The 22,547-nt window shown below is 41.3% G+C and overlaps 2 protein-coding genes across 2 annotated transcripts; one reads left to right on the top strand and one right to left on the bottom strand.

Moving 5' to 3' along the window:
- The first annotated feature begins 2,925 nt into the window (after window positions 1-2,925).
- Window positions 2,926-9,344, top strand: LOC144371614 (uncharacterized). Its single transcript, XM_078033979.1, has 4 exons — window positions 2,926-3,142; window positions 3,266-3,764; window positions 4,244-4,289; window positions 8,789-9,344. Exons 1-4 carry the CDS (start codon window positions 2,998-3,000, stop codon window positions 9,215-9,217), a joined length of 1,119 nt encoding a protein of 372 aa, XP_077890105.1. The 5' UTR covers window positions 2,926-2,997; the 3' UTR covers window positions 9,218-9,344.
- Window positions 9,345-15,593: 6,249 nt separating this feature from the next.
- On the bottom strand, window positions 15,594-22,141 carry LOC144371613 (rhox homeobox family member 1-like). Its single transcript, XM_078033978.1, has 3 exons — window positions 21,617-22,141; window positions 19,812-19,857; window positions 15,594-15,857 (listed from the first exon to the last, which is right to left on the bottom strand). Exons 1-3 carry the CDS (start codon window positions 22,051-22,053, stop codon window positions 15,741-15,743), a joined length of 600 nt encoding a protein of 199 aa, XP_077890104.1. The 5' UTR covers window positions 22,054-22,141; the 3' UTR covers window positions 15,594-15,740.
- Between the last annotated feature and the right edge of the window lie 406 nt (window positions 22,142-22,547).

Raw genomic sequence — 22,547 nt, 5'->3', positions numbered from 1 at the left:
TTCTGCACCCCCCATTATGGATCAGCATCCACTTATCAGAGAGAACATCTGGCCTTTGGTTTTTTGGGATTGGCTTACTTTGCTTAGCATGATATTCTCCAACTCCATCCATTTACCTGCAAATGCTATAATTTTCTTTTCTTTCAATGCTGAGTAATAATATTCCATTGTATATATGTACTCCAGTTTCCTTATCCATTCATCTACTGAAGGGCATCTAGGTTGGTTCCATACTTTAGCTGTTGTGAATTGTGCAGCTGTAAACATTGAAGTGGCTGTGTCACTGTAGTATGCTGTTTTTAAGTCCTTTGGGTATAGACCGAGGAGTGGGACACCTGGGTCAAATGGTGGTTTCATTCCAAGTTTTCTAAGGAATCTCCATACATGTGTTAGCTTTTCATTGCTGTGCCCAAAAGACCTGACAAGAACAACCTTAGAGGAGGAAAAAGTTCATTTTGGACTCAGTTTCAGAGACCTGTGTCCATAGTCTACTCTATTGCTCTGGACCCAAGATGAGGTAGAACATCATGGCAGAAGGGTATGGCAGAGGGAAGCTGCTCAGCTCATGGCAGCCAGGAAGGAGAGAGACAAAAGGAGGGGCTGGCAGGAGAAGATACAGTCCAAGGGCACTCTTCTAATGACCTACTTCCTCCAGCCATACCCCACCTGCCTACAGTTACCACCCAGTAGACCACTCAAATATCTTAACCCACTGAAGAGGTTACAGCCCTCATGATCTAATCATTGCCTGAAAGCCCCACATCTGAACCTTGCATGAGTTTTTGGTGAGACATTAATGATCCAAATCATAACAGCTTTCAGATCTTTGTCTGACTTCATCAACCCTCCTTCCCTTCCCATGCACACTGTTCTTACTGAAGCAATTTAAAATAAACCAAAACAACATGCCTTTTATGGCCTAGATCAATTATGTGTACTCTCTAAAATCTATAGACATTTGCTTACACAACAAGGCATACACACAACAATAATCCCCTGGAATTCTCACTCTGCCACCTGTATTCAGACTTGGCTCTGAATGCCTTAAAAATGTATTTTTACTTTTTTTTTTTAAATATAAGTTTTTCTATGTCTACACTGATAAAGTAGAAGAAAACTCATGGAAGCTATTTGCATATCATACTAGGTAGAAAGAGTAGAAGGGAGGGAAAGACAGCCAAGATATCTATTGCTGCTAGGGATTTTATGCAAATAAAAGTAATTCATTTTTGCATTCATTACCCTGTCTTATAACATCATGGCCCCTACAAGTTTGCTTTATGTACACATTAAATCCCAATCTAGAGTTTGGGGCAGTAAGTCAAGGGTAAAATTCTATCATTACAATTCTTCGTGTGTGTGTGTGTGTGTGTGTGTGTGTGTGTGTGTGTGTGTTGCTGAGGATGGAACCCAGGTCTTCACACATATTAAGCAAGTGCTCTACCTCTGAGCTACACCTCCAACTCTAAGTCTTCACATTTTGCCTAATTTCTTTGGCCATTAATACCAGAAACTTAGAGTCACTGCTGTTTGTGACTACATGCACTGATGCAGGAATCAGACACCATCTCTAAGGAAAGCTTTACCTAGGGTACTCTGGTATCAATCCTCAAAATACCTGTTTCTGTATCTGCATTCTCTATAGCAATCCTTCAGAGGGAAACTTCACATGACCTTCTTGATCCTTGATATGATCAGGAAGAATCATTTATTTTAGTCCACTTGATGGTGAAATAAAAATACAATGTTCCATTTATTGGTGACTTTTTGGGGGTGGAGTTACTAGAGATTGAACCCAGGGGTGCTTTACAGCTGAACTACATCCATCCCCAGACCTGTTTATTTTAAGACAGGGTCTTGCTAAGTTGCTGAGGTTGACCTTAAACTTACAGTGCTGCCTCAGCTTCTCCAGTTGCTGAGATTCCAGACATGTGCCATAGCACCCAGCTAAAAAACACTTCTATAAAGGAAGAAACTTAGAGCCCTTAATCTGTCCAAATCTATTTCTATGGCAGTAAATAAAACATATTCCTAAGCAAGAGCTCAGAAAGATATTTCTAAAAAAAGGAGGAGTAGAGGGAAAGGGGAGGAGACGGCATCAGGAAAGTGTGTAACTCATCCCAGGTTCACATCATCAGTTCCCCACAGGGGACAAGTGTACTTTTGTAGAGGGTCCGCAACAAGAAACATAGAGGTTGTATTTTCCACAGTCAATGATTAGGGGAAAATGAAAGACTCCCTACAGTTTATATAATCTGGGATTCTCTAAGCACTGTGCACTTTTCTATTCTTGCATTTTGCTGTAGATGCATTACTAAAAATTTAGAGGCCGTGGACTTTCTCTAGGTTCATTTTTTTTTCAAAGTGTATAGATAGGAGCCACTGGCTGCTCTGGAAAACCTGGCCCCAAGCTTTGGTTCCTGGAGACCTGGGAAGCATGGCAGGCTTTGACTTCAACCTCTACAAAAGTTCAGAGCAATAGCCTCCTAGATGATCCTAGATAATCATACATGTAGTCACAAACAGCAGTGATTCTATAAACTTCTGGTATTAATGGCCTCCTAGATATTAGCTTAACTACTGGCTGTTGGATGTGGAGGGTTAGTCCAAGAGGTATTCTTCAAACATTTCTCCGAAGCCTCTGGAGAGATCTTTCTCTTCCTCCCTGAAAATTCATCTGCACAGTTCAGTATTGCACCTTCCCAGGAAAGATACCTCAGCAAGGTAGGATTAGACAGCTAACCTGCAATTTAGAGACCCCAATTCTGCACTCACATAGGCTCACCTTCCTGTCCTCCTTGCAAGCACACCCTGCTCATTGCAACTCCAAGCCCCTGTACCTTATACGCCTTGGAGACTCAACCCACAGCAACTGATACATTGTATCGAGATCTTGGCGCCAAAAGAGAACCCTTGCAGCCTCATGTCAGGGCAAACACAGGGGGCACTAGTTTAGAATCTTCAGAAGCCCACAGCTTCATCCATAGCACCCAGAGTATGGAGCCTCCTCAGGGCCACAGTCATGATGCCGGCGGCTTGCTCAGCCTAGGAGCTAAGGAAAATGGGGAAGAACAGCTTGGTCCGTTCCTGAACGGCATGAGTGCTTTAGTGATCTCCAGAAAGCGAACATTTCCTGGCAGAGGCGAGTGGACGGATTCTGTCCCCCAACCCCCGCCGCCCTCGTGTTGTGCGGCGCCTTCCCAAGTACCCTAAGCCCCAAAGCCTTGATCTTTCACTTTTTCTCTTTATGCTTTTTCCTTTCCAGGTGGAAAGCCAGTGGTGACCACCATTGCTGTAGAGGAAGAAGAGAAAAAAGAAGGTGTACAGAGTGAGCCTGAGCAGGGAGCAGAACAAGGAGAGGAAGGAGAAGAGGAGGAAGGAGCAGAAGATGAAGAGGAAGATGAAGAAGAGGAGGAGGAAAGAGAAGAAGAGGAAGAAGGAGAAGAAGAAGAGGAGGAGGAGGAGGAGGAGGAAGAGGAACGAGAAGAAGAGGAAAGAGAAGAAGAGGAAGGAGAAGAAGGCCATGTTGGCGCCAGTGCTCAGGGCCCAATTGACGACAAGAACCTTGAGGGTGGTGGCGCCTACAGTGGTGATGAGGAGCACCAGCTGCAGCAGGAAGAGGGAACCCCTGAGGATGAGGGCGACGGGAGTGTACTGCCTGCAGACTTGCAGCAGCCCCAAGAGCACACCAGGTTCACCCCCGGGCAATTGCAGGAATTGGAGAGCATTTTCCAACGCAATCAATACCCCAACGGCCCAGTGAGGTAAGCAGATTGTCCTTCTGAGTGCCATTTGCTGGAAGCACATACTTTGGCTGTCTCCTGGGTCCTTCTCTTCCTTTCCTGAAATAAAAGTCCCCTCCTTACTGCCCAGCCTGTTCTCCTGCATTTGGTTCTAGGGTGGGAATGTGGTTATGCCAACTGGGAATGAAGGTAAATATTTCCATACAGTATTTAAATGAATCAAGCTGTTTATTGTAGATTTTTGGCATTAATTTTTATATTTGTAAATACATTAGAACATTATTTCTCATGATTATTGATGTTTTGGCCACCCAGTAAAGTTTGCACCTGAGAGAAAACTATCCCTAAAGCAAGCCTCAGAGTGGATATTACAGAGTAGCACACACGGGGTTGGGGGAGGTTTGATGGCACAAACATTTAAAAACAAACATGAAATGTACTTTGCATATTTTTTCATCCACAATGCCAGATATTTAATATTTGCAATGTTTTCTCCTCAGAAAGGAGATTGCAAGACAGATGGGTGTGACTGAAGCCAGAGTGCAGGTCAGTAAATGTGGAAAAAAGCAATCTGGGCTTTTGCTGAGGCCCATGCCTGTGATCCCAGTGATGAGAGAATTGAAAGTTCCAAGCCAGCCTGAGCAACTTAGCAAGACTGTGTCTCTAAATAAAAAATTAAAAGGGCTGGAGATGTGGCTCACTGGTATAAAGCACTCCTGGGTTCAGTCCTTGGTACCAATAAATAAATAAATGGGAATGTAGCTTCCTGGTAGGGTGCTTGTCTCCAATGTGTGAAGTCTTGGGGATCCCCAGCACTGTGGGGGTGGGGGAGAAAAGAAAAAAGCAGAACCTGCTTCAGTTTGAACTCATTTGTCATGAACATTGTCATGTCATTGACATATTTTGTTGCCTTCCCTATGTTTAGGAAATGAGGTTTGAACTTTGGGGATTTTTTGGGTGGAAAATGAAATGAGAAACCCTCAGCATAAGGAAATTTCCATCTCCAGAGGGTACATGACTTTCTAAAGGAACAAAAAAAGTCTGAAGTACTTTTTTTGTTCCTTACATATATATGTCTTAGTATAAATTATAAATGAATTCTAAATTAGAAGCATATTTATATATTACAAGTACATAAAATATAAATTATACATATGTATATAATAAATTTCAATTCCTTCTAACACTGGTTTCCTTTAGGTAGCACTTCTGAATGGAGTCATGTTGAGGTTAATTCTGACATGAGAATTATTCAAGTTAGTGTACCAAGAAGCTCCATGATATTAAATTATTTAAAACCAAGCATAAACTTTTTGTTTAAGGAGTGAACTTATAAATATTTAGGCATTGGAGTGAGGGAATAATTCACAGCAAGAACACAACAGATGTGTAACTAATGTGTGTTTAGATAAACTGAGACTGATAGGAACTGGGAGAGTATAAAGTCCAAATGCCTGGTCCTTCTCCTTTTTTTTTAATGGTTATTACTGGTACATTACAGATATTTATAACAATGGGCATTTATTGTGACATTCATATACACACATAACAATTTGATCAATATCATTCCTTAGTACCTCCCCTTTCCCTTCCCTCCTCCCTCTCCTGATTCCCTTCCTCTACCTTTACTATCTCCCTTCCAACACTTTTTAAGTGGGATTCCATGTGGTATACATGGATATATCATAATTTGGTCGATTTTGTTCCTTAGTATCTCTCCTTGTCCTCCCCTCCTCCCTCCCTCTGGATCTCTATTGAATTCCCTCTGGTTTTGTGAGATCCCTTTTTTTTTCTCTCTCTCTAGCTTCTGCATTTGAGAGAAAATATTTGACCTTGACTTTCTGAGTCTGGCTTATTTCACTTAGTCTTTTCCAGTGCCATCCATTTTCCTACCAAAGCCATAATTTCATTTTTTTTATGGCTGAATAAAACTCCATTGTGTGTATATACCACATTTTCTTTATCCATTTATTTGCTAATGGATACCTAGGCTGGTTCCATAACTTGGCTATTGTGCACTGTGCTGCTGTAAACCTCAGTCTGTAGAATCACTATAGTATGCTGATTTTAGCCCTTTGGGGTAAATACCAAAGAGTGGGATAGTTGGGTCATTAGGTAGTTCTGTTGTAGTCTTTTGAGGAATCTCCATACTAATTTCCATTGTGGTTGTACTAATTTGAAGCTCCACCAACAATATATGAGTCTGAGTTTTCCACCACATTCTCATTTCATCAGCATTATTTGTTATTTGTATTCTTGATGGTTGCCATTCTGAGTACAGTGAGATGAAATTTCAGTGGAGGATGGTTGCTTTTTAAAAAAAATTTTTTTGCACCTGGACGGGAACATATCAGTGTAGTTTTGATTCACATTTTCCTGATTGCTAAGGAGGTTGAACATTTCTTCATATATTTGTTGGCTATTTGTAGTTCTTTCAATAAATGTTTAGTTCATTTGCCCATTTACTGATTGGTCCTGCTGTTGTTTTTAAATCTTGGTAAAGCCAAACAGAGAGTGGCAGCCCTACATTTAACTTTTCTGGAATATTTTGATGCATCAGCCTGAAAACATTACTAACATAGTAGGTTTTATGTTAAGGTGAAGATGAGAAGAAGATATACAATCTTTAGAAATGTGTCTAAAAAACAACTAAAAACGATTTTGGACAAATTTCCACTGACCTAAGAAAGGTAGAAGTGTTAGGCAACTATTAGAAACAGACATATGTCTTGGAGAAACTGCACACATTCAACTTTTTGAAACTACCAAATGCATTAGTGGCTGTTTTATTGAGCAGTTTCTAACATCTATATTTTTTCCCTTCCTTTTTGTGGTACTCCTATGAAGAAATGTGTTTTGTGGAATTCGTTGATAGTGGGGGCTGGTTGTCAGTTCAGGATAGATTCTGACCTGTGGTAATATGAAATACTTTCTCATTTGCTCAGACAGTGATAACTAATTTGTATGTCATTGGATCCCAAGGTGATTATTTGGAGGCCGTAGAAAACCATAAGTTGTATCAAAGGAGTATTGGGAAAAAAAGAAAAAGAAAAAAAAAGATCAGGATGATATTATGCACTTTGCTCCTGAGGAGTACTGTGGTGATGGAAAGGTGTTGCAGATCAGGTGATGGTGTATAGAAAAGCAGCCCCACAAAGCAGGCCCCTGACCACTGGCATCCTAATGCCACAGGCTGGGCTCACATCTGTTGTCAACCATTTTGACATGACTATCTCCAAAAAGCTTTAATAGACCCCCCGGCCCCCACATTCTGTAAAGATAGCAAGAGCTCTTTTATGAAACCAATATTGGGAATAGGAACCTAAATGTCAGTCCATACCATATTTAGCTCACTTTTGGCACTGGTTATGTTTATGAACCTTTAGCCACTGGTACATTCGAATCTCCCCAAACAAGTACTATTTTAATAGATTTTTCAATCTATATATTCAAAGGGAACTCCAGAGAGGAAGATGGGAGGGAGAAATGAGTCATTGAACAGGAAGAAGAGGGTTTTTTGTTTGTTTGTTTGTTTGTTTTTTTGGTTCTGGAATTTAAACTCAGAGCTCCATTACCAGTTCTTTTTATTTTTTATTTTGAGACAAAGCCTTGCTAAATTGCCGAGGCTGGCCTCAAGCTTTCTGTCGTTCTGCCTCAGCCTCCTGAGTCACTGAGATTACAGGCATGTACCATGCCCAGCAAGAAGACATCCTTTGTCTCCCAGATTTGTTGTTTGGGAACTTCCAAAAGAATAATAAAATGGAAACCTCATTAAATAGGATACTGAAGGGATAGTGCAGTTTAATTGACAGGTTTTACTTTTGATCTTTAAATAGTTAGCAGGTAGTCTTTTTTGATACCATCCCTATATTATTATTGATTGTCTTCAGAAATGCCTGTTTGGATTTCCCTGCTTTAGAAATGTGGATAGGATTAGAATCTCCTATTTGAGTAGTAGGGCTAGTTGGCTGAAGGTGTCTAACCATGCTGAGAAACCATGTCTGTTGTCTCAGAACATGAGAATGTAGGGAGCTCAGAATCACCAGATCCCAGGAGACTCTGGAGGGTAGGATGGGTTAGAGCATGCACAATTGACAGTGCCTTTTCCCCTAAGAACTCTTGGCTGGGCAAAGGGTGAAGTCTAAATATTCATTACTCCTAAAGTTTAGAACATGAAAACAGAGTCCAGGGCCTCAACTACACTCGTGTCCCAGTAAGGCAAGCCACACACTCCATGTGGCCATAAGACCAGGCTTCCCTCAATATCATCTTTTTAATTTTCAAGAAGTTTCATAGGATAAATGACCTCATATATGCCCTTGAAGATCTTTTGTTTAAAATTCCTACTGAGGTGGGTGCATTGGCAAATGTTTGTAATCCTGGCAACTTGGGAGGCTGAGGTAGGAGGATTCAATTTTGAGGCCAAACTCAACAACTTAGACCTTGTCTCAAAAAAATATTTTATAAGGGGCTAGGGAAGCAGCTCAGTAAATGGGTTCCATGTCTAATATCCTCCCCCCCAAAAAAATCCTGTTGATTATTTCTTCACACTGAATATAGGCTTTTCAAAGTGGGGGCCATTCCCTTTGGTATGACTCTAAAAGGTACCCGCTTTTCATCAAGTGTAGCTCAGCTTCTCTATAACCATGATGACACCTGACTAGTGAGTAGGGGTTGGTGGCAGCTAGAGAGTGGATGGTCAACCATCATGGAACAGATTGAGCAGACATAGCAATAGCTGCAGGGACCAAGTCCAATTTATCAGCTACAACTGCACAGTATTAAAGGAAGACAGTATTAAAGGAAGGAGGAGAGAGTCAAAGCAATAAGCCAAGCCAGAGTTTGGCATATAGTTGGAGCTCACTAGAAGAGGGTTATGGCATTAACTTTCCTAGGATATTTAGCAATAAGGAAATAGCTTCTCCTGATGCAATTGAAAATAATAAGGACATATGGAGTCACCTGTTGAGTTGTGTTGTTTTGCCTATGATGACATTAAATGCTAGATACACTCAATCAATCCTTTTTTCTCTCTCTCACCAAAGGTTTGGTTCAAGAACAGGAGAGCCAGGTGGAGGAGACGACATAGGGCACCAAGATTCAGAAATATGCCCTTCATGTGCCCAGGCCACCCTGTCACCATAATCTCGAGTGGCCCCTATAATGCCATGTTCATTCTGAAGCCAGATGGGACATGGGTTCGTCTGGAGCCACTGCCGCTCTGGTCGTCCCTGTTTCCCCTGCCACCCATAATGCCTCTGCCACCTATGATGCCTGTGCCACCCCTGATGTACCTGCCTCCTCTGATTCGCCTGCCGCATCTGATTCACCTGCCGCCCCTGACACCCTTTCCTCACCTGTTATTGCCTCCTCTACCTTTGTTTCTTCCGCCTTTGCCTCCTTTTGGCCTGGCTTCATTTAACTTGGTCTCTATTGTCATTGCCAACAATTCATTTGTGGTCCCCATTTACTGAGGAGTAGTCTGTGGGACCTGTATTTTCCAAAGTGCTTTGCAAATAGATACAAATTTTTCATAGAACACCATCAAGAGCAATTTACCAAATGCATGTTAGATGTGTTAAATAAAACTTTAGTCATTGACTCATTTAGCACTTGTTTTTTGCATTTCAATAAAGATATGAAATCTATGTATATTTGTTTTGTGTGCCCCTTGGGATTAGTAAGCTATGGATGGAAAGTGACATTCAAACCAAAGGTGAAGAGGCCTCTATTCATGCAGTTAGATCTTGGGGTCACCATCAGGTTGTGCAACCACACAAGCTTCCCAAGTGCCCATGGCAGGTTTACAAAGACACAACCTCTTCCATCCCCCTCCACCATTGCATACTCACCCCATCCTACCCCATGGGGACCACATGCATGTGCAAGATACAGGAGGCAGGGGTCCCTAAGGAAGAAATGTGTTTCAAGGCAGAGTCAAGATCCATTCGTGCTGATGAGCTCAGGCCCAACAGACTCTAGGGGAAGCTGTCTAGGGGGGCTACTGTTAGGGCTTTAGAGCCAGGCACTTACCTGGTGCCCGCCAAGTTCTATTCCCTGCTCTGCTTTTATTCTGTGGAGGAGACATGGGAGTGGAATCCATGCTTGCAGGAGGATCCTGCCTCTTCAAAGGAAACCAAAAGATACTCCTTCCAGGTAAGGGTGAGGTTTTTTCCCCTTCCTGATCCACTACCCCCAAGACATGAAGCAATATTACACCTTCCCCAGCTCAGAAGTTGACTGTCAACACCTTCAACATCTTTTCAAGAACTTTAGTTCCAGCTAATTAAACCCTGAAAGGGGACCTCTTGGTTCAGTGCCATTGGAAGCAAGAAGATGGTCCCTGATAAATGATCAGGAATAATCCTTTCATTTAAATGAAGCATCTTGGCTTCATTCATGCTATCTTCATGTAAAACTGCCATGGTGGAAAACAACTAAGACGAAATGAAAGTATCATGAAGGAAACCAAACCCATTTTTTTAGTTGTAGTTGGACACAATACCTTTATTTTATTTATTTATTTTTATGTGGATTGAACCCAGTGCCTCGCACGTGCTAGGTAAGCGCTCTACTGCTGAGCCACAATGCCAGCTCCCAATCCCACTTTTGAAAATCATTAAGTTCTCTCTAGCAGTGTCAGGCTTCGTAAAGATAGTTGTCCATTCAAAATGCCAATGGAGGGCTGGGGTTGTGGCTCAGTGGTAGCATACTTGCCTGGCATGTTTGAGATACTGGGTTAGATTCTCAGCACCACATATAAATAAATAAAATAAACGTCTATCAACGATTAAAAAAAATTTTAAAAAGTGCCATTGGAATTCATGACACTGAACTGTGCACTTTATAATGGTTATAATAGCAAAACTTATGTTAATTATATTTTACCACAGCAAAAGGAAAGAAAAATATACCACTCAAATTTAAGCAATTAATTGGGAACACCATAGCCGTAGTGTAAAGTGATTGCCATGTCTGCAGATAAGGAGCCATAGCTCTTCTGGAATTTACTTTCATGGGAATTAATCATAGGCCAATTTCACAATGCTTGTTTCCAACCTGAAGGAAGGTTCTGGTGGGAGTGCATGTAGTTTTTGCTTACCTGTCAGTGTTTTTCATTCCTATCTTCTCTCCTACCTTTATGATTGTGGGCATGAAGTGTCAGCAAAGCAATTGCTTATAATGTACAACCTTTGCAGATAGGAATTCATTACTACACCAGAGAGGCCTGAGATCCTAAGGGTTAGTGAGGAACGTCCATGAATACACTATGTACTCATGTGATTGTTTGTTTTTGACAAAGAGATTATTTTTGTTGTTTTTTTGCTATTGTTCCCATTATATTGTGCTTTGTATAACTGTTTATAGAAATCCTGAATGTCAGTATATATTCAGTCTGGAAATGGTTTCTGCTTCATATTTTTTATACCATTTGACTACTTCCTGTCTTCATCATTGAAATACCTAGACTTCAGGGTTGGAGATGTGGCTTAAGTGGCAGTGTGCTTGCCTAGCATGTGTGAGGCACTGGGTTCGATTCTCAGCACCACATAAAAATAAAATAAAGACATTGTATCCACCTAAAACTAAAAAATAAATATTAAAAAAAAACACTTCTGGAGAAATTCCAAAAAGGACAAAGAAAGGAAACAAGAAGAGGATAGAAATTGAAATCATACTCTCTTCTCCCCTCCCTGGAGTGATCAAAATCATAAAACTTTTACAGTATCTAAAAACTTTCCTATATATCCTAGAAAAGGAGATTGCCTATAATAACTTGGCTTTATTTTTCACCTGTCTCATAAGTTTCCTCTTAGGACTAAATCTGACAAGTTGTCTGGCTTTTGGCAGACTAAATTCTAAACTTCTAAGGCAAAACTCTTGTACCTTAAACAAATAAAATCAGTAGAATTAGAGTCAGGATACCTTTTCACTTCAAAAATGTATTAAATAAATTGAAAGAGAACTTGAACCACTTATTGTTGAGGTAGTATATGATGGAACTTGTTCAAGGTGCTGGGTAGGGAACAGGTTACAATTTCTATATGCTAGGGCATATTGGTGGAGATAGTTCTGTTTAAATTGTCACCTCCATATTTAAATATATATATATATATATTTTTTTAGTTGTCAATGGACCTTTATTTAATTAATTTGTTTATTTATATGCAGGGCTGAGAATTGAACCCAGGGCCTCACACATACCAGGCAACTGCTTTACCCCTAAGCCACATCCCAAGCCCACTCCATATTTTTATTAGTATTTTGCATCTGTTACATCCTTTACTCTGTGGCAAGCAATTAAATGATTTTCTTGGATGATTTTATTTGGTAGTCATACACTATTAGGATTTCCTAATAATGAGGTACTAGTATCCCCATTTAAAGAAGAGGAATTGTTTGCCCACCATCTCAAAGCTAATAAAACAACCAGGATTGGCAGCACCACATAAAAATAAAGACTGTATCTATCTAAAACTAAAACATAAAATATTAAAAATAAATTAAATAGGCCTGGGGATGTGGCTCAAGCGGTAATGCGCTCGCCTGGCATGTGTGTGGCCCGAGTTCGATCCTCAGCACCACATACCAACAAAGATGTTGTGTCCACCGAGAACTAAAAAATAAATATTAAAAAAATTCTAAAAAAATAAATTAAATAAAGGTATTGTGTTTATATATTAAAAAAAGGCTTAGGGAGGAAGGGGGAGCCCAGGGACAGGGATGGGCAGAGCTGCTTCAGAGCCTCCCCATAGGTCCAGAAACAGTGATCTGCCAGGGTCCCATGGAGTGATATGGGTGGGAAAACAGCTATACAGATTGCTGCAGTGGGTCTTGCAGTGTGGGGAGAGATTGGGCTCAGCTTTAATACAGCATGACTAAATGAGAATTAATTTTCAAGGAGCACGGTGTGGTTCAGTGGATGGAAAACTACGAAGTGCAACAGTGGTCCATGGAACGTTTTGAATATAGTTATGGCTCTGCCTCTGAGACTTGTTTCAAAATGAACAGGTTTTTTCCTCTTCTCCCTCTCCCTACCCACCCCCCCAGCCTCTATCCCATCATAGGCCCCCTTAAGCACACACCCACCAAAGGAACACAGTAATTCAGACTTCAGGGATGGCCCAGAAGACCTGAGAAATGGCCAGTTTCCAAATTAACAAGTGAATTACACACACCCTAATCTCAGGGCCCACCTAGAATGTAGCATTTGATTCACCTCTTTAAAAATCCTGGGGTCATGTCCCACCCTGCCCCAAAGGTTGGGATAAGCTTATTCCAAAATCACAAAAGAATCACAGCTTCTGTGACCACAGTGCCCTGTGTTTCTCCTTTGCTAACAAAGCAGTAAAACTTATTTTTCCTTTTTCTCAAAACCATATCCTCATTGGGTACAAGGACTGAGCTTTTGGTAACATCAGCAGAGAGAATTTTTGAGATTTTTAAAATTTGGATGCTGAGTGTGTGTGCCTGCAGTGGGGGCAATGGTCCAAATTGAAGTGCATATATTGTCTGACTTACTCCTGGATTAAAGAAAAGTCACAATTGGCTACCAAGAAAAAGGACAGATTATTTTAAAATTCTCTAAGTAACTGACAATATCTTTATTTTACTGTTGCAAGATTAAGCAAATAAAACAAAAATACATAGCTCACATTAAATTTGTATTGCAGAAAAAATGCATTTTGGAATAAGCTTATCCCAACCAATATTTGTGAGGGAATTATAAAAATATTAATCATTATTTATCTGAATTTCAAATTTATTTGTCAGTCCTGTGCTTTATCTGGAAGTTCAAATTTATCTGGCATTATTCAAACTCAATGAAATAAAAACATCAACATAGCTTTTAATTTTTTTTTCATATTTTTATCCCTTGGCTTTTGTTGTCGAACCCAGTGCCTCACTTAAACCACATCCCCAACCTCTTTATTTTATTTTTATGTGGTGCTGAGGATCAAACCTTGCGCCTCATACATGCTAGGCAAGCACGCTACTGCTGAGCCACATTCCCAGTCTCCCTGTGTCTATCTTGATGTTTGCCTTTGACTGAAGTCTTCCTTACCATCTGTAGCAAATGCAAAAATTTAAAATTTAACAGATGCCATGACTTGGGTAAAATCAGACTGATCATTGGACTCCTGGACCTCTCACCCAGGACTCTGCAGATGCACATTTGAAGCTTTTTTTTCCTCCACTCCTGGAGGTGTGGGACCCATTGCTCCAGGCAAACTTCTGTTAAAGATGGAAAGGACAGATTTGATGACTAAGATTTTGAGTACCCTCTGAAGTTGGGCTAGAAGGCCTCTTCTAGGCCTTTTTAAAATTTATTTTTCAGTTTTAGATGAACCCAGTATCTTTATTTTATTTACTTATTTGTATGTGGTATTGAGGATCGAACCCAGCACCTCACACATGTGAGGCAAGCGCTCTACCACTGAGCTACAACCCTAGCCCTTCCTGACTTCCTTAAGTGGGGAAATTCCTGAGCTGGAAAATGTTTCCCTTGGTCTTAATGAGGCCTTTCTATTTTATTTGATCCTGTTTCTCCCATGGGGACATTTCAGCTAACTTAAACCTCCTTATTGAGCCCCTACTGACCATATATTCTGCCAGTTCTGTCTACTTCCTTTTTAAGGCATGATTTGGCTGAGGAAAATTTGGAATATCATTGGACTCTTGGGGACCTCTCCCTTCCTACTGGTTCTGCTCCTCCTTCCTCCTCCTATCTGGCCTCCATGAGATTGAATTTTGTTTCTTTGGAAGCAGCAGGACCTCTGGGCAACAGCTGCTAGTGGCCATGTGCACCACAAAAATGGGGGGCAGTGAGGGGCTGGGATTGTGGCTCAGCGGTAGAGCGCTCGCCTAGCATGGGTGGGACTGGGCTTCGATCCTCAGCACCATATAAAAATAAAGGCATTGTGTTGTGTCCATCTACACCTAAAAAATAAATATTAAAAAAAACTTTTAAAAAATGGAGGGCAGTGAACAGTTTGGAGCTAACAACATGAATGTTCAGTTGCCACCTTTCCATAAGTCCTGTGAGTTGCCCTTTAGGGAATTTCTCAGGCCAGGATTCACAGTGAACTCGTCAGCGTGGCTGGAACTTGGCCCTCCGTGAAGACACACTGTTCTCTTGCTAGAGACTTGGCCTGCCCCTCCTTGCACATTTAGAGGTTCTGCTCCTCCTGAGATGGAACCCAGGACCTCAGGTACAGAAAGGCAAGTGCTCCCCTATTGAGCTAAAGCTCTAAGCTTAGAAGGTATTTAAACAGAGTGGGGGTGACAATGGCATGATGGGAAAGGGAACATAGATGAATATATGGATCAGTGTGGACCCCCATGAAACTTGGGAAAAGGTGAAGTGCAGGGCCTACTGATGGTGACCAGGCGTGTCACCTCATGAAAGAAAAACTCCTTGTTATTATGCTGAAACATCCCTGTCAGTTCGATGGAGGTGGCTCAGGAACAAAGCACCAAGCAACCCGCACGTGTGAAAAAACTCAGGCACTGATAGAACCACATGTCAATCAGTGCCAATCCTGGATCTTAGCCAGCTCCCCCAACCAACCCCAATAGGACAAGGGACTCTAAAAACCCTTTTTCCCTGTCTCAAACCCTGCCTTCAGCCCAGTAAAAGTTCCAGTCTGGTCAAGCCCCCTGCGCTTCTCCTTAGACCCAATATGTTGGTCTGAGGGTACTGCCTGGGAGTGAAATCTCAATAAAGCCTCTATCAGCGGCCTTTTTAAATCTGCCTCCTTTTGATTCGCTGCTGCCTGACCTTACAGTCCCTCCTGGAAAAATTCACATCACGTTTTAAATACCCCAGCATGCACATGAAAACAAATATATTGATAACTCACTTCTTTATTGCTAATATAAGTGCTAATATAAGTGCTTTATTGCTAATATAAGTGTCTTGGGCATCAACAATAGCCCATGTATCAGTTACAACAGGTAAACCCATCTCTACTCTGGCTCTTGAAAGATGGCACTCTAGTTATTTTTCATGTTTGCCAGGAACATGTGGTCCTGGGAACTAGATGATGCATCTTCAAGCATTAATTTCCTCTGATGTTTCCTATATTTGGCTCTCCTGTTGTTAAACCAAACCTGCAATAAGAGAGGAAAAGGTATTGATTGGTTTAGTATATTGAATAGTAAATGTCATAATTCGAAAAAAAAAACCCATTCAGCATTATAGTTCACTTAGATTTTAAACTGTACAGTAGAAACTATTCCTGCAGGGAATGGAACTCCAAGCCTCACATAGGGAAATGCTCTTGCACTGAGCTATATGCCCATCTCCAGAGGCTGTTGTGTTATTGTTTAAATACCTTCTAAGCTTAGGGCTTTAGCTCAATAGGGGAGCACTTGCCTTGCTGTACCTGAGGTCCTGGGTTCCCTCTCTAACACCCTACACCCCCTCCTTTAATTCACCCTTTTTGTTGGGAGAGGGTACTGGGAATTGAACACAGGGGCACTCAATCACTGAACTACATCACCAGTCCTATTTTGTATTTTATTTAGACACAGGGTTTCACTGAGTTGCTTAGCCACTGTTGAGGCACGCTTTGAACTCACAATCCTTCTGTCTCAGCCTCCCAAGCCGCTGGGATTCCAGGTGTGCACCACCATGCCTGGCTAGCTCACCCTTACTGTGCACCAGGTCTAGCCCTGCTCTAGAAGATGCCAAGTACTTTGGCTCTCTCTCCTCTATTTTATTTTTTGATAATGGGGATTGAACTCATTGGTGTTTTTCAATGGAGATACATTCCTGGCACTTTTTTAAAATTTTTGAGACAGGAACTAGCTAAATTGCGGAGGCTGTCTAGGAACTTGCCATCCTCCTGAGTCACTGGGATTACAGGCCTGCACCACAACACTCAGCTATTCTCCCAATTTTAATATTCTTTATTGGTTTCTTGCATGGATTGGATACAGGTCTAGCTTGTGAGTTGCTCCAGGTCCATGATTCTAATTGCATGCCTTTTAATCAGATAAAGCACATTCTGCATCCTGACAGCTATTGGTCTGTCCAGCTATCCTCACTAGGAATAGTTTTATCCTATGTGTGGGGACATTAAGACACCACAACATGTGGATCCTATTTAAAGTAGGATGGAGGGGAATGGCTCCATGTTTGAAAAGCCCATGTTCAGTGTATCTACGTTTCCTAAATAAATCTGTCTATGCCTTTCCTTGGCATGTGCTGAAATTCTTTCCCAACATAAATGCCAAGAACCCCACTGGTCCTGAGTCAAGTTCCCCCTTCTCTCTGGGAACTCCTCAGGCACTTTATTGGAATATGTCCTCTGTAAAGTACCACAGACCAAACCTCTATAAAAACCAAAGCCCATAGTGTGTTGGGGGGCATGGGCTGATATTAGGTCTGTAATTCTAAGATTGGTTTCCTAAAGGAGAAGGGGAAACCATGTACTGAGTTTCTCTGGGAAATCAATGGTACAGAATTTGGAAATGGATAATATTTAGACTTTTCCCTCCTTTGTCTCCTGTAGCTCAAGTTCCCTTTAGAACTCCACAGAGAGACATGTGATCCAGGGAAGGCAAAAGCAACTCATCAAACCTTGAGATTTTCTTTTCTTCTGACTTTGCCTTACCACCCTAAGAAATGCTCTCAACCACTTCCCAACTTCTTCCACCTGAGCCAGGCTTGACTGTGGAGCCTGGCATGTGGCATTAATTAGTACACCAGTGCTCAGTGGCTTGCTTTGTGAAGCTACTTTTCTGGGCACCCACCATCATGTCCACAGCCTGTTTCCATCACTGCACTCACACATGCACGCTGCAACAAAGCTAATAATAAGGTCATCCTGACGTTTCCTTTTTTGCATTTATCACTTGGTTTTTGTTCTTGTGTAGCCACTGTTTGACAACATGACCTGCCTACATATGAGTCATTACTGCCTGAAGGAATGAAAAATATCTGTAATTAATACAGATACCCTGAAAAGAGGGCCACACCCTCAAACCTATTTCACAACACCTAAGTTTAAAATAGAACCACAAAAAGAGAAAAATAACAGGGCACCGTGGTACACCGCCTATAAACCCAGCAGCTTGGGAGGCTGAGGCAGGAAGATTGTGAGTTCAAAGCCAGCCTCAGCAAAAGTGAAGTGCTAAGCAACTCAGTGAGACTCTGTCTCTAAATAAAATACAAAATAGGGCTGGGGATGTGGCTCAGTGGTGGAGTGCCCCTGAGTTCAATCCCCAGTACGAGAGAGAGAGAGAGAGAGAGAGAGAGAGAGAGAGAGAGAGAGAGAGAGATATTGATTCAAGATTTATGTATGCATTTAAAACCAGGACAGGTAGAAATTCACACTAAAATGAGGGCTATGTTTGGGAAAAGATATTCCACACAACCCACCTCTTCAAAATACTACCACCAAAATAGAAAAATACATCTTAGAAAATATTGACTGAAGGCCACTTATGCACTTATTGTGGAAGCTACAAGGTTTATTTTAACCATATGCAAATTTTGTTCTTGAACATTTTTGTCCTTCTTAGCTAAAGTGAAATTAACTCAGTATTTTTTTGTTGAGTCACTCTTTGGACAAATTTCCCAATTTTTGCAAACCTTTGCCCTATTGCTACCATAATATTACCATTTGGGTAATGTTTTCAGGTAGATATGTCACAGAATACAAGAAAATTAAAATTGAGGGCTGCCCCTGTCTGTCACTTTATCAACAAGTACAAACACAAGTAGAAGAACTAGGCACTTGTGCTTTTCAGGTAGCTTCCCCCATCAGTCTCAGCTTAATCTATGCTACTTAAATATAGAGTGTGTGCTTTCAATGAATTACTCTCATCACAGCATTTATACATTCATTCAGCAAACTTAGGGCTTATACTTGGTTCAAATAATTTAGTACAAGTCTCTTAATTCTCTCCTCTCCCTCTCCCCCTCTCTTTCTCTCTCTCTTTTTTGTGGCACTGGAGATTAACCCAGGGCCTTGTGCATGTGAGACAAGCACTCTACCAACTGAGCTATATCCCTAGCCCTCCCTCTTTTAATTCTCTCCATAAATTTGAATACACCCAAGGTCAAACCTAGGCCCATCCTTACTCCTCACAATGGATGGCAAGGTAGAAGGTGAACTTTATTTTTGAATATGTATCTACATATACTTACTATATATGTAGTTATACATGTACATTTTATTTATATATAATTTTGTACACAGAAATGCAGAAGTAGTTTTTTTGTTGTTGTTGTTTCCTTGAGGAAATAATATTCCCTCTGGTAATGGGAAAGAACCACAAATTCACTTTTTTTTTGTTTTGGTACTGAGGGTTGAAACCAGGGGCACTTAAACACTGAGCAACATCCCCAGCCCTTTTTTGTATTTTATTTACTGACAGGTTCTTGCTGAGTTGCACAGGGCCTCACTAAGTTGCAGACGCTTGCTTTGAACTCACAATCTTCCTGCCTCAGCCTCCCAAGGCACTGGGATTACAGGTGTGCACCACCGCACCAGTACAAGCTCACATTTATCATCCTATTTTCCATCCATTGAAACTCCAAAGTTCAATATTAGTTAGTCTACTTCAGCAAGACAATTAAAATAACACCAAATTAAAATATCTGCATGTTTGATTATATCAAAATGAACCCCATTATTATATATACTTATAATGAAATATTTTATTTATTTCTAAAATTTTTTTAGTTGTTGATAGACCTTTATTTTATTTATTGAACCCAGTGCCTCACACATGCCAGGCAAGTGCGCTACGGCTGCGCCCCAGCCCCAGCCCTAATGAAATATTTTAAAAATTAAAAATATTTTAATTAGGCCTGGGGATGTGGCTCAAGCGGTAGCGCGGTCGCCTGGCATGCGTACGACCCGGGTTCGATCCTCAGCACCACATGTTGTGTCCGCGGAGAACTAAAAAATAAATGTTAAAAATACTCTTTCTCTCCTCTCTCACAAAAAAAAATATTTTAATTAAAAAAAATGTCAAGGCCAGAGCTTTGCACATACTGACGCAGGTTTTAGTATGACTGCCTCACAAATTGCTTTTTTCAGATTTACTAACCTGCACTTTAGTGTCACTCACATTGATGCATCTTGCAAGTCCCTTTCTGAGGAGAGAAAACAACAGACATTCAGTATTCAGTATTGTGGATAAAATATAATATAGCATGTGCATTCTGTGCTTAAATTAAAATTATAATCTCCCTTCATAACTCCTCAAGTATACCTTTCCGTAACTCCCTGGAAAATTTTCACATTAGAAATAGGTTTACCTCAGACCAATGGTACAGAATAGAGAACACAGAGACTAACTCATAAAGTTACAATTATCTTATATTAGACAAAGGTGCCAAAAACATGCACTGGAGAAAAGATAGCATCTTCAACAAATGGAGCTGGGAAAACTGGAAATCCATAGGCAATAAAATGAAACTGAACCCCTATCTCTCACCATGCACAAAACTCAATTCAAAATGGACCAAGAATCTAGGAATTAGGGCTGGGGATGTGGCTCAAGCAGTAGCGTGCTTGCCTGGCATGTGCGGGGCACTGGGTTCGATCCTCAGCACCACATACAAATAAAATAAAGATGTTGTGTCCACCAAAAACTAAAAAATAAATATTAAAAAATCTCTCTCTCTCTCTCTAAAAGAAAAATCTAGGAATTAAATCAGAGACTCTGCGTCTAACAGAAGAAAAAGTAGGCCTTAATCTTCATCATGTTGGATTAGGCCCCAACTTCCTTAATAAGACTCCTATAGCACAAGAATTAAAACCAAGAATCAATAAATGGGATGGAAACAAACTAAAAAGTTTTTTTTTTCTCAGCAAAGGAAACAAAATATAAGGTGAACAGAGAGCCTACATCCTGGGAGCAAATTTTTACCCCTCACATATAAGATAGAGCACTAATCTCTAGGTATATAAAGAACTCAACAAGCTAAACATAAAAAAAAAGACACCCAAATAATCCAATCAATAAATGGGCCAAGGACCTGAACAGACACTTCTCAGAAGAGGATATATAATCCATCAACAAATATATGAAAAAATGCTCATCATCTCTAGTAATCAGAGAAATGCAAATCAAAACTACTCTAAGATATCCTCTCATTCCAGTCACAATGGCAGCTATTATGAAGACAAACAATGAAAACCTGGAGTTGGATATTTGTCCACCTATGTTCACAGCAGCCCTATTCATAAGAGCCACATGAAAAAAAAACATCCCATTTGCCTTCCACACAAATGCTCAAACAAATGAAATACATCCACATAATGGAATATTACTCAGCCTTAAAAAGGAAGGAAATTCCAACACATGCTACAACATGATTAAACCTTAAGGACATTACACAAAAAGATATAAGGCAATCACTAAGAGACAAATGCTACATGATTTCACTTATATGAGGTGCCCAGAGGAATCAAATTCATAGAATAAAAAAGAATGGTAGTTATAGGGCGCTGGGGAGGGGAGGTGTTTAATAGTACAGAGTTTCATTTTGTCCACATTTGGATGTTTCTGGAGTTCTGTCCCACAACAATGTGCAAATACTTAAGGCTGCTGAAGGCCAACTTCAAAAGTGGTTTAGATGCTAAATTTGTTTTTGTATTTTACCACAATTTGAAAACAAAAACCAAAAGGAGCAGCCACCAACTACGTCCAGACTTAATTCATGACAATACTGCATGAAAAAATTGACCTGAATCCCACAAGGTAACCCGCACAGAGCAGAAAGGCAGGTGAAGAGCCCAAGGGCTTTTGCTCAAGGTGGGTAGGGCAGAATAAGGGCCAGAGAGAGAAAAGTGACCCCCAAAAGATTCTGAACCCCTGGAGACTGTAGACTCAAGCCAGTCACCTACCTGGTAGCCACGTCAGGGTATTGAGTAACTTGGAAAACACTTTCCAGTTCCTGCAACTGCCACTTCGAGAATTTGTATTGGATTCGTGGACGGGTGCCCCCGGGCTGCGGAACTGCAGCAGTCTCGTTTGCAGACTGTCCGGCCTGTTGCTCCTGCCGGGGCTGCTGCTGCTGCATGGGCTGCTGCTTGCCACCATTGGCCTCAAGGTAGTCAATGCCTCGGTGGTTAACAGCGCCCTCGTGGTTGAGGTAACCTTTTTGAATCACGTCTTCCATGAGGCCTATAGCGCCTTCACGGAAGTGGCCACCTGCAGCAGGGGTCGGTACATCCTCTGCAGCTGCCGCTGCTACACTTTCCTCTGCTTCAGCTGCTATTTCTGTATTATAAGCCCCCAGACCATAATAGTTGGGATCACGGTACTGGTACCAGTTTGCCATGGCTGCAATACAACAGGTCCCAGCTGGCCTCTACAAGCGCACTTTGGCCAGGGACAGAATAGAGCGGTAACTCAGGGTGGAGCTAGTCCTAGAGATTTGTATTGGCCCACGGGTTTACGGCACGTTCAACGTGCACGCGCTACTCTTTTGAGGACTGCTATTGGCTGCATGATTGCCGCCATTTGTGATGGGCGGAGCTAGCTAGGCGCGAAGTAATGGGGCGGGACCACAAAGAAAGACTGTGTGGAGAATTGTGCCAACCTGGGGCGTGTGCGGAATGGGGGCCAGATTGGCCTCTTAGATCACTAACCACGAATGAGCTACAAATGGCCTTCCAAAGGGACTTTGTAGAGGATGAGAGCTCATTCTAACCACAGGTCCCCCTGTGTGGACATCTGGAGAATAATACCTCAGGACCACCGTGCCATCTGGAATTCACCAGGTGGCACGAGAGAGGAATTCACTTGACCTGACCCGCTAGCGGGTGGCTTGCT

This window comes from Ictidomys tridecemlineatus, chromosome X (genome assembly GCF_052094955.1).
Source record: "Ictidomys tridecemlineatus isolate mIctTri1 chromosome X, mIctTri1.hap1, whole genome shotgun sequence".
In the NCBI taxonomy this organism is placed as follows: domain Eukaryota; kingdom Metazoa; phylum Chordata; class Mammalia; order Rodentia; family Sciuridae; genus Ictidomys; species Ictidomys tridecemlineatus.
Note: the sequence above shows the minus strand (reverse complement) of the source record. Positions and strands in the feature narration are given on the sequence as shown.